General features: G+C 32.2%; 1 protein-coding gene and 1 long non-coding RNA gene across 5 annotated transcripts; one reads left to right on the top strand and one right to left on the bottom strand.

Annotated features, from left to right (window-relative positions):
- Nucleotides 1–999: 999 nt before the first annotated feature.
- On the bottom strand, nucleotides 1,000–2,725 carry LOC107908405 (uncharacterized). The gene is made up of 3 exons (XR_001687013.2): nucleotides 2,641–2,725; nucleotides 2,090–2,152; nucleotides 1,000–1,272 (listed from the first exon to the last, which is right to left on the bottom strand). It is a non-coding gene; the product is annotated as an uncharacterized lncRNA (long non-coding RNA).
- Nucleotides 2,726–4,758: 2,033 nt separating this feature from the next.
- LOC107910148 (myb family transcription factor PHL8) lies at nucleotides 4,759–10,625 on the top strand. Of its 4 annotated transcripts, none has more exons than XM_041088568.1 (8): nucleotides 4,770–4,994; nucleotides 5,114–6,618; nucleotides 8,625–9,055; nucleotides 9,151–9,227; nucleotides 9,309–9,366; nucleotides 9,466–9,541; nucleotides 9,644–9,713; nucleotides 9,806–10,625. In XM_041088568.1, exons 3-8 carry the CDS (start codon nucleotides 8,869–8,871, stop codon nucleotides 10,430–10,432), a joined length of 1,095 nt encoding a protein of 364 aa, XP_040944502.1. In that variant the 5' UTR covers nucleotides 4,770–4,994; nucleotides 5,114–6,618; nucleotides 8,625–8,868; the 3' UTR covers nucleotides 10,433–10,625. The 4 variants fall into 4 exon arrangements, with proteins under 4 accessions (XP_016693411.1, XP_040944502.1, XP_016693410.1 ...); XM_016837921.2 differs by having other exon boundaries at nucleotides 4,770–5,253; nucleotides 6,519–6,618; XM_016837922.2 differs by having other exon boundaries at nucleotides 4,759–6,618; nucleotides 9,647–9,713.
- Nucleotides 10,626–12,500: the final 1,875 nt, after the last annotated feature.

The following is a 12,500-nucleotide window of genomic DNA, read 5'->3' as shown; positions in this document are numbered from 1 at the left end:
TGACTAAATTGAGTGCCCAAACGTCAAAATTTTCGAACGAAATTTTCACAAAATCATTTTGTGAAATCGTAGACAATAAAAATATAATGAATATAAATTTTTTCTAGTCCAATTTGTGGTCCCGAAACCACTATTTCGACTAGCCCCAAATTCAGGCTGTTACACATTGAATAAAGAAATTAAATATATTTCCTTATAAATTCTTTTACGATAAAGTTGTCATGACTTTAGTGAAATTAAAATTGGGTGGAGAATATTATTTAATTGGAAAATTAATTTAGGTAATTAAATTAAATTAAATTAATAATATTTATTTTAGGAAATAGAAAATAAATATTGGGTTGGATTAAATTATAAAGTATTGGGTCAAGAATTCAGGAAGTACATAGAATTGGACCCAATACATAAAATACCTACTCTACTAGGGTGTGCCTCGCACCCCTACTCTACCTATAGTAGGAGTGTGTTTTCTATTTAAATAATATAATTTGTTTACATCTTATTTAACCAAAATTCTTCACTCTATATATATAGATGGCATCGATTGACTTAATACACACTTTTTGAATATAAATTTATCGTTATTTTGTTAGAAAATAGTGGTAATTTATTTGCTTAGAATAAATTTTACTGTTTTTTTAATTACGATCTTTGTCAATTTTTATTGAGAGAATTACTTTTCTACTGAAAGTAATAATATCGTTTCTTGTTTTGTGTTTAGTTCATGTTGCTCAAGCTCACACTCGATGTAATTCGGGGTATGAGGATAACGGAGAAAGTTGTTCAGTTAAAAGTCAAGATTGACTTAAATCTATCTCGCACAAAGCGCAAGTACTTTTCGGTAAAATGTTTATTGCCATAAATATCACAAACCGACTTAATTTGGAAAAATTTTAAACTTCTATTAATCGGATTTTTCTAACATACCCATCATCTAAACATGCAAAATCACGACAACTAGCACACTATATCAGTTTGTGGATAAGCAAGTGATTTGTAACACTAGAACATGTATATTTCAACTCAAGCAAGCTTCATTGTTCATTTTGAGAATTATTACATTACCCACGATATAACTGACATTCATGCCAAACAGTCGCAACATTCAAACATTTAAATCAATGAATGGAAACACACAAAGTTCCATACGACTTAGGTACATGCAACTTTATTCCATCAATTCGAAGAAATATTACGATCACTAGAGTGAGTTGAGTACCGAAATTTCTTGACATTGGAAACCCATGAAAAACCTTCAAAGTGACCTCTAACCTGCACAAGGTAACAAACAAATTCATATGTTGAGTAATGAAACTCAATAGTGCTAGAAAAATCGAAAATTCAAAATATAAGAATATTAAGCCATTAAGCACACTAAGATTAACATCTTTCAAAACAAGTGATGAATTATCATTAAATCATCATGCATCACATCTCGAAGACACTTACCCAATACCTGAAATAGTACCATGATCTTTCCAATTTTACAAATTATATCCATCTGATTTAATACTCATGCTCGGCTTAAAATCAAAACAATATTCCATTTTAACATATATTCTCAATGAATTTACAACCCTTTTTAACAGATCCAAAAATGGATACACGGATGAAACCCCTAAGACTTTACAATAATGCACACAAACACCAATGAGCATGACAACTCAAAACGTGCAAATACGTTCTCCCCTAACACTCTATAAAAATGCACACAAGTGCCAGAATATGAATACACGCACAAGTGCTCAATAATCTGTACACAAGTGACAAATACTCCCATCGATACATAACACATCCTATGGCATGCCAACTATATCTAAACCCTTTTTTTTGTTTAATAAGGCTTTATATATTAATGCATATCATATTACATCATCCAAAATCAAAATCTTTCTCCAATTAACAAGTAAAAATCAAACATCAAAATAAACTCAACTAATTGATGCATTTACTTAAATCACACATCATTATTATCTAAGCATGAAAACAATTCAATTAATATAACTTAACACAATCGAAAACACAACACAATACTAGGCTTAAATACTTAGTAAACTTATATTGTGAAAACAATATAGTTAGCACAAACCGGAACTCGTTACTCCTCGAAAACTATCTCCTTTCCTTTAGCCTTGGAAGATTTGGCCACCTCCTTGGTTATAACCATTATCCAAACATTAAAATCAAGTTAGATATACAAATTTGAACAATAAATTCATTAAAAACTAAACATGAAATTCACTTTTCCTAAACTCATCTACTTAGAGCTTATTCCAAATTCACATAACTCAAAATTTTCTCATTTGAATTTAATTTTCTCAACAAAAATATGTTCTGGGGACGCTTAATTATCCAAAACTTACTTAAAACTCCAAACCTAACACCATCTCCCTCCATAATTCTCAAGCACTCAACAATGGCAATTCACACGATTATAATCGAAACTTCTTTCTAACGTGTTCCTTAACTAATCCACTCTATTCTAAACTCATCTTTATCAAAAGTACCTAAAAACAATAAGAAACAAACAAATCAAAACCTTCTCTCCCTAAAATGAAAATATCTTTAAAAGAGAAAAAATTCAAAAATCATATTTAATGATAAAAAAAAAGTTACGATTTAACTTAAGAAAAAACTTACTAATGGCGGAATCTTGATTAGAGTATCAAAGGATGTCGAAAAATATTGGAGAGCAACCTAGGAAATTTTGTATAGTCCTTTTTTCCCTTTTTCGTGAGAAGGGAAAAAGTTGTTCCTCTCTTTTAATTTCAAAGATGGGAAATTTGCTAGGACGCCCTTGGAAAGTTACTACATAAGGACCTCTTTAGATCAAATCATTTTTCTAATCATCCCACATTGACCTCTCTTATTTTACTAACTTTACAATTCAGTCTATCAGCCTCATAGTCATTTGGTAATTCTATTAAATTAACCTCTTCTAAAAATTAACTATTGACTAATTACCAACTAATAATCTTTAAACCATTATCATTCCCATTCCTAAAAAACTTCCAATTTAATTTCTTAGTATGCCCAGTTTAGGAATTTCGGCCATAATCAAATTTTTTGACACCCGTGAAAAACAAGTTCTTACACTTAAATCTCGTCACCCCTTTTTTAGGTTTTTTAATCATGTCGCTCTTTCCCATGCATAAGTTGTGGGGGGAGTGAAATGCTTGTTGCCAAATTTTTTGAATTAAAGAATATGTTCCGCCTGCACTGAATCAAATCTGGTGGAGCGAAAGATTTCTTTTCATTACTTTTTTTTCTTTATGCTTCGAATCTTCTATCCTTCATATGATACCTACAATAAAGAAAAAAAATAGTAAATGAATTCGAATTAACTCTAAAAATGATAAAAACAAGCAAAATTCAAATAAAATACAATTAATTTGAAAAACTATAAAATACAATAAAAACTAACCTAGCACTAAAATTACCTACTAAAATATTATGAAAATTATATCAAAATAACTCTATATATGAGAGTTACCAAATATAACAAAAAAATTATTAACTATACTTAATATATTATATAAAAAAATTATAGTTGATGAATAATTTACAAATTCTATTTGAGAATTACAAAATTCAAAAAAGAAAACAAATCATAATTAATTAAATAATTAAATAATTCTAATAAAAATAATATTACTATGTAATTAATTCTAATTTAAATGGGAGATTCTACCGTAATTTGCTAGATTTTTAAACCTTTCTCTCGATTTAATTTTGGAAAAAAGTTATTGGGCTTTTTTGGAATTTTTTGATGGACAAGTTTAGGTTTTGGGGTTTATATAGTGGTTTAGGGTGAGATTTATTATTGGGTTGGTTAGAGGTTGTGTGGTGTTTTATAGATGGGAATAAGGGTTGTTCTTATCAAGTGCAAAGGAATATGCATTTCGAGCAAGCCCAAATTATCATCATTGGTGTCGATTTAGGCCTCCTCGACCTGTCCACCTAACAGGGACAAGACATGTTCCTACCACTATTCCCTATGCCCAAATTGTCACCATCAAACTCGATTTGGGACATGTGAATCTATATTTTTTGCACTCTTCAATCCATATAAATAAAATCGGGCTTATATCATTTTAGTAAAAATGTCAATATATTTATGCTATGTTTGGTTATACACTATATTTTAATATATAAGTTAGTAATAAACTAATTTTAATTCATAATTTTTAGTCACTCAAATGATTTATTATGGAAAAACAGAACTTTTTTTTACTTATTTTTTAGAAGAGTTTTTATTTATCTTTCTCTAGTTTCAAGTTTAAATTTGAACTAACTATTCTTTATTTTATATTTAGCTATTATAATACATAAATAATAAATAAATATTTCTCTTATGTTATCACACTAATTAATAATTTATTTTTACGTGGGTGAAATAGAACACAAGCAAGTGGTGCACTTGACCTGGCGGCACGGAATGGATGGTGCGGTTCATCAGACGTGAATTTATGGGCTTTATTAGGTCTAAATAGGCCTGCTGTTAGGCTTTTGGGTTTCAGAAAGTTAAAATGGCGACGAGGTATCGATACAAATGTTTGTGGAGCGTTCAATGGTTGATCCAACAATGACTCGCATGCAGCCATGGGTTCAGGATACTATCGCTTTTTTATCAAATTTCAAGTGTTAGCACTGTATTTGTACCAATTAGATAGCTTAGAAATGTGACAACAATTCTTCACTTTCATTTACTGGTAAACCTCCAAAAACCTGTGACTTTTTCTTTATTTGCTTTGACTATTACGCATTGTTTTGTTCCTTTTCTGTATAACACTGAAATCTCAATTCCATTGTTTAAATTACTTGGTTCTTCCCAAAACCACATTTCTACCAAATGCCCTGTCTAGCAATTGAAAGAGATTAGGTTTCCTTATGAACTTACTATGAGATGATGCTCTTTCTCACTGGTGTAGTTCTGGGAAAGCACTTATGTCTCCAATCTCCTACCATATTGCTTACACCAAGCTATGCAGTGGGTTAAGTCCTGTCAACCCAGTCTATGTTGGATGTACCATTGCATCAGATATGACATGTTTGAATTATTTGAAGGAATATTTCTGAATAATTTACTTTGTCTCTATCAATCATGTTGTAGGCTCTTGGACAAAGATGTTCCACCCCCCCCCCCTTACATAGACCCAAGAAATTTAGGGAGGCAATTTCAATATTTTCGGTCTTTGGTGAAGAAAGCCAGTCTGTTTCTTTTAGCCATGTGCTGCAATTTAAGCCAGATAGGTAGAAAACTTTGTATACGCTTAGCTGCAAAATGAATCTAGAATTTGCTTTACTAATCATATATTTATCTTGCAAGTCTTTTTTTCGTTTTAGAGAAGAAAATTAGAACATGTTTGTAGTTCTACATATTGGTCTGTTCAGCTCTGTAACCATTAAGGCTTGTAACTTTCTCAACCTTCATCAATGCCGTACCTCTTGACTGACAGTGTTGTATCCCTTGCTGTAAGAAATGAATACAATTTGAGAACTAGTCTGACAGTAGTTTAGCGAGTTTACGATGGTGTAATTTGCTAAATTTGGAAGATATTATAGTGACGGTTTCTCTTAATCTCTCTCTATACATAAAGAAAAAAAATCATATTAATTAGTATAGCATAGTTATGAATGGCTCCACTTGGACTTAACTAGCTCCAGGGAAAGCTATGGTGGGGTTTGAGACAAAATTCTCCATCTTGCACAAGTTGAAATGTAAATGTCTACGAATGACTATTTGTTTATTTATCTTTATTGTTTGGTTTTCCAGTAAATGAATTCCCCCCCCCTTCCCCCTTTTTCTGCAGGTGTTTTTGTTGCTTTTGTTTTTTTCTTTTTCAAATCTTATTCTTCCTTTGTAACTTTATGCACATCCCTAGAGAAACAAGGACATGGACTTGAAGCTGTAGAACACTGTATTACACCACAATTCTGTCTAAGTGGAAGTAGAAATTTGAAATAAAACAAGAAGACAGTATTCAAGAAGCAGCAGGGCTTGAGTAGTTGTGGAAATGGGATAGGGACATGAAATACCACTAAACTCAACCAAAACAAGAATCCAGCTTGAAACAGTGTATTTATAAGCAATGCTTAACTGTTCGTGCTTGTCTTTGTAGGTCCTTTTTAGCTCCTGGGCTGCACTGTTTTAGTGATGGACATGTCGGAGAAACATTCAATTGTAGTTTTGAACTTGTGATGTTTGATGCTAGTTATTTTCTTGACCCTAAAATAATCAATCACCCTGATGATCTGGAGAAGCCAATTTGATTTGTGACATATGGCTAGCGTCATTTTCAGTTGGATGACACAATATCTCAGCTGAAATTTGCATTATTTTTAGTTGGATGGCGACTAGTTCCTTTTGTTTCTCTTTTCTAGATTCCTGAGGCCATATTCTTTTCATATTCTCATCTTCTTCCTTAATGGGTCCCTTAAAGAATAATAATTGATGAGGCCACATTTGTTTGCATGACTGGACCTTCTGCTACTGACCTAAACATAAAAATTACCAGGGGCCGCTTGGCATCATCCCAGAATCTCCTTTACCTGTTATGGAATATATTAAAGCAAGAAAGGAGGTTGTACAAGTACCGCAGCTGGTTAAAGAGAAAGGTACTCCAATAACTCTTCCTTCTTTTCTTGTATTTCAAACATTCGGGCCACATATAATCAAATCAAAACTTGTTCATAATTTTATTCCTTTCTTCCAATATGGACTATGAGCTTGCCACTAATGGATTCTATAGTTCAAGGGCGAGAAGTAGATGCTTAATCAGGAAGAAGAACCCATGTTGGTGTCAAGATGGACCTACCACTTTCTGGTCCACCATGTTGATCTCATTATTAATTTAAAAAAAAATTGTTGAACTGAATGATGATGGTAACAATCTCATCAGTGGACCTTCCATTCTATGCTCACTGAATTGTATCCAACTAACTGATTATAAAATTGTAGTTAGTCAACTGATTGGGGGATCTTCCATTGGTAACATTTGGCATCTAATCTTCCTTGTCTTTGAATCCTGGGAAATGGCTTATCAATTTAGCAGACCAACTGAATGTATGGCGCTAAGATGGCAATACTTTGGAGTTCAATCATTGGATTTTGATTCCAGTAATTTTAACTCTTGACCGAACCCCCAGAAATCTGAAGATCAATTGACTTTTATGATTTCTTGTTGGCCATTGTGGCTTCCCTTTATCCCTTTTGCTTGTATGAAATTTCTTTTCTTTCAGGTCTGCTTGGATATGGGTTACAGTTTTAAAGCTAGCATTCTCTTTGGAATATTTTTCTTTATAGGACTTTTAGCAGAAGGCCCTGTTTATTTCTTTCATACTAGGCGAAAGTGTGCACCCATAAACTATGTGAAGCTTTTTGTCATTTCATTGAATTTAACATTTTTCCAAAAGATAGAAAAGGGAGGAGGGCTTTGATTTTCATTGTCTTGTGTGACATATGTGCCAAGGGCTATTATGCTTTACACTACCACTTCAGGATAACTCTCATTCAAGTTTAACTTGTGTAATTGAAACTGAATCTGTGAGTTTAGCTTACCCCAACATCAGGGTAAATTTTGGTATCTGTTGAAGTGGCATCTTGTACAGTCACCGGGAATAATCCTTTTCCCACATTTGTTGCTTGAGCCTGATCATCAGGGGAGTCAAGAAGCAAAAGATTGGGGATTACACCAATCAACTGGCAGTATACTGAAAACAACTCTGTCCCAACTCCCAAAAGATTATATGTCAACAAGTTATCATGTCTGAGAGGCTGGCCTACACCTGATCTGATGTATTGAGTTTTACTTCAGATGCTGCTTGGATGATAGTGGTAGATGTTTGATAAGGTAAAACTCAAGTTGAAGAAACCAAATAGAGTACTATATGTGTCAAGCTGTCGGCCCTAATGACCGTCTGTATTAAAGAAAAGAAAAGAAAAAAAAATACCAAGGGCCTGAGATTCTTCTGTAATGGGATAAACTTACTGAATAGTGTGTACTTTTGGTTCAATTTCCAGGGAAGAATTTATAGTATGGGGTTGTTTTCACACTTCAGTTTATGTTGTGTTATCTATTAAGATGGCCTGATTTGATTCACTTTTTCTAGGGTACTTCCTTTATAAGAAAAAAGTAGGGCCAGCTGGGTCCCTAAATCTAATATTTAGATTCTTTGATTCCTTCACCTATACAAAGAACAAAAAGAATCGGCCAGTCACACCACACCCTTCTCTAAGAAAAAAGAACGAGGAGAAAAATGACATTGGCCATTTGGCTTTCCCTTTCTGTCATCCAAAAGGAAAATTAAGCTTTCCTGTCAATTTAGTTTTAATTTTTCATTGAAAGCTCGTCATAGTGTTAGGACAGTTGCATCCAGCATTCATTTTACCTAATTCACAGTGGTGGTAATTGAATGGATTTAGATTTTTATTTTTATTTATCAGATAAAAATTCATTCGGGTTTCTTTCGTAATCCACAAGGGAAACATGCAAGGGAGGGAGAGATTAAAAAAAAAAAAAGTGGTGTGTTTGAAGATAAAAACAAACCATGCACTTTTCCTCTTTTCTCTCCTTTTGAGACTCATTGATCTGTGTTACTTTTTTTTTTTTTTGATGCATCAGAGATTCTCTCCATTCACCCCCTTCCAAGTCAAAGAAGGAAAAAAAGTAGATATGAAACGGGGAGATGATAGAAGGAAGAGCCAGAGATCATGGCATATATTCCCTTCCCAATACAGCCCCACCTATGTTTCCAGATATGGAGCGAGATCATAGGACACCCCAACAACTCCAAGTTTTATAAAGAGAACTACAGCTGCTTCATATTGAGAGCATTGCCTTCTTAAAAAAAGGGATCAAAACCCACATGAGTTTCAGTTTTCTGCTTCCCCCTGCCTGTCTTTCTTACACAACACAAAACTTGGCTCTGCACAATATGCAAAATCAAGACATGAATCTGGTTCTATCAACTGATGCTAAGCCTAGGCTAAAGTGGACTCCTGAACTTCATCAAAGATTTGTTGAAGCTGTCAATCAACTTGGAGGGCCAGACAGTTAAGTATAGTACTCGCAAATAACCTTAATCATCATCATCATCATCTTGTCAAATTTTTTCTCATGTTTCTTTGTGTTTATTGTTTCCGAACAGAAGCAACCCCAAAGAATCTGATGAGGGTCATAGGAATTTCTGGACTCACTTTGTATCATCTCAAAAGCCATTTACAGGCAATTGTTCTTCATTATATATAATACAACCATACTATCATCTCAAAGAAAACATGGTTTGACTGTATTTTCTTCTTGCAGAAATACAGACTGGGGAAAAGCCAACAGACTGAAATCTGCCTCAGCGATAATCTGGATGGTTAGATTAAGAATTCATTGCTGGCTGCATTTATACTATTATATTGACTTTCAGAACAATATCATCTCTTTTTTTTCTCTTTTCATTCTTGTGATACAGATTACAGAGAGATACAGAGCGGTAATAAGGATTTGACTAGTGACACAAGTGATGGAACTCACAAGCTGATGAATGAGTAATAGTTTTACATTGATCCTTTATCTTTTGATTAAATATTTGGATTTGGAGATGATAATAGGACAGATTCTAGTAAATTTTTAATTATTTTGTTAATCAGAAGCTCGAAGATTGCTCAGGCGCTCCAAATGCAGATGGAAGTACAAAGAAAGCTTCATGAACAGATTGAGGTACCAACTATTGAACCAAATCCTAAGTTGCTGATTTTCAGTTGATAGAATCAACTCATTTCAATCAGGCTATTTTTATTTTTTCATTTCAGGTCCAGAGACATTTACAACTAAGAATAGAAGCTCAAGGAAAGTACTTACAATCAGTATTAAAGAAAGCACAAGAAACACTGGCTGGGTATACCTCATCTTCAGTGGGTGTAGAACTTGCTAAAGCTGAACTGTCTCAACTAGTCTCAATGGTTAACACCGGCTGCACGAGTTCTTCGTTATCAGAATTGACAGAAATAGGAGGTTCAAGCTTAAAACAAATGGAAAGAAAGCCAATGAAAGGCACCATATGTTCCAGGGAGAGCTCATTGACATCTTCTGAGAGCTCAGGAAGAACGGAGGATGAGGAGCCACCAAAGAATGAGAATATTTGTAACCGGAAATCTAATACTTGCTTTGTATTTAACTTTATGGAAATTTACCCTGAAAAGAAGGGTTTGATTAGTGGCTCAAGCAATGAAGTTAGTGGAAAGAAAAGAAGTGGTACTAATATTTGTGATGGCATATGTGTTGACCAACCAGTAGCTAAAAGATTAGAGCTTCCCGAAGAGGAAACTGGTTGTGGATTGAGAAAGTCTGGATTGTTGGGGTCATTTGATCTCAATAACCAATACCAAAATGACAATGAATCGAGTCCGAAAGCAATAGACTTGAACTGCAAGGAATAGATCCGCTCAGTGGGCATGATTTGGAACTTATATGCTGCATGGTTGTTAGTAAATATAAACTAAGCTGGGAACTTGATTATTTAGTACCAATCTTTTGTTTATAGACTATGTAAATTGTTATATGTATTGAACTCCCAAGAACTTTTGAAAGAATATTTGATATCAGAAACAAGGTATAATGTATATTTTTGCAGAGACATCTGTTCATTCTCTCCCTCAAACTTGGAAAAGGTGGCTGATGCTAATACCAGAATCCGAAAATTCAAATTTCAGTTGATCATAGTAACCCACCGACCAGTTGTTATCATGTTTGAAAGAATTATTGTAATCATAGTAATCTGTTCCAAAAGATGTTGAGCCAGGGGGGCATGATTAAGCCTTTCTTTCTTTCGTTTAATGTGCCTTATTGAAGAAAATCAAACTTGAAGGAGAAGAAATCATCATAGCAGCAAAATCATTTTTTAAGTTTCCAACAAAAGGAACAAAATCGTGTTCCCATACTATTTGTCATGGAAGCAATGAAAGTTGCAAAAAACTATTAGCCATGAGAGGCTTCTCAAAGCATTTATTTTGTTGTTTGTTGACCTCCCTGACAGACTAGACGTAAGGGTGTTTCTTTTGTTAGCGGAAATTTCATTTGCAAGCCTTGAACGTTCATTGTAGGAGAACTTCCTTACATGACCTCTATTGTGAAAAAAACAGTCGCAGGTAAATCCTTTTATTACATTGTTATGAAATAAGTCTAGAAATACATTCAAACAAGGAAGAAATTTCAGGTGCTACGGTTTCAGAAGCCATGGAAACTTAATGGATAATTCCTTACAATTTGGTATGCAACACCACATGAACCAAATTCACAACAAGTATTATCAACCAAACCCTTGCAACTCAAATTTAAATTTGGATTTCTTGAAAATTATTCACCAACTTTTTTTCAACTTCATTGTATAACATTTATGTCTTGTTATTTTGAGATCTTTTAATTAAATTTTCAGTGCGTTTTGACTATATCAGTGTTATTTTGGCTTGTTTCGACCAATATTGACTTGTATTGATGCATACCAACCCATACTAATTGGTACAACACTTTATTATTTTAAACCTAATTTTTAAATTATTTATTTAAGCATTTTAATTTTTTTATAATTATATTTAAAATTAAACTATAATTAGAAATATCTCCAGGCAACGTACAAGTTAATTTAAAAGTAAAAGTAAATATTATGTTATAAATTTAATTTAATTTAGTAGACCTCAAAAAATTATAATTCAATTTTTATTCTTAACACAAAATTTTTATGCTAATTTTAAATAATTTGATTTTTGAATCTATAAATAATTTAGTTACTATACATAAAAGCTGAGAATGAATAGCGAAAGAGTTATAAATGAAGTTTTGGAGAGAAATAGAGAAGGTACTTTAAATCAGTTTGGAAGTATATTTATTGTAATTTATAAGTAATAATTAAATGTAATTGTAATAAATAAATAAATAAAAACAAACTACATTCCAAACATTTAAATTTTTAAAATTAATTTTAATTCTAAATAAAATTTAATTTAATTTATTTTTTCCATATAATTAAATGAGAAAAATTGTACATCAATTACCTCTTTACTAAAAGGCATAAAATATCTAATTAATTTTTTTTCATATAATTAATTAAAAAAAGTTCCATACGAGCATTTAAAATTTTAATAAGAATATAAAATTAAATTTTTAATTCAAAATTAATTCATAAGAAATGCCATTTATTTAAAATATTGAGTGTTTTTTAAAAGTTGAATTAATTTGAAAAAGGAACAAAACATAAAGGAAGCATAGACTGTTAAGTTTGCTTCTCCATTGGGCTTTTCCTCATTACATTTGAATTAAGAGATACCATTTATTTAAAATATTGAGTTTTTTTAAAAGTTGAATTAATTTACTAACTTCCATTTTAATTTTAATTAAAATAAATTTATGTGGAAATTTTTTTAATTATTCAATATTACACACTCTTATTTTTTAAATTTTTTTACCATTAAACTATATAATGCTTTTAACTTTTATTTTGAGTAACTAGCA

This window comes from Gossypium hirsutum, chromosome D02 (genome assembly GCF_007990345.1).
Source record: "Gossypium hirsutum isolate 1008001.06 chromosome D02, Gossypium_hirsutum_v2.1, whole genome shotgun sequence".
Lineage (NCBI taxonomy): Eukaryota > Viridiplantae > Streptophyta > Magnoliopsida > Malvales > Malvaceae > Gossypium > Gossypium hirsutum.
The sequence above is the reverse complement of the archived record's forward strand: the minus strand, read 5'-3'. Positions and strand labels throughout refer to the sequence as shown.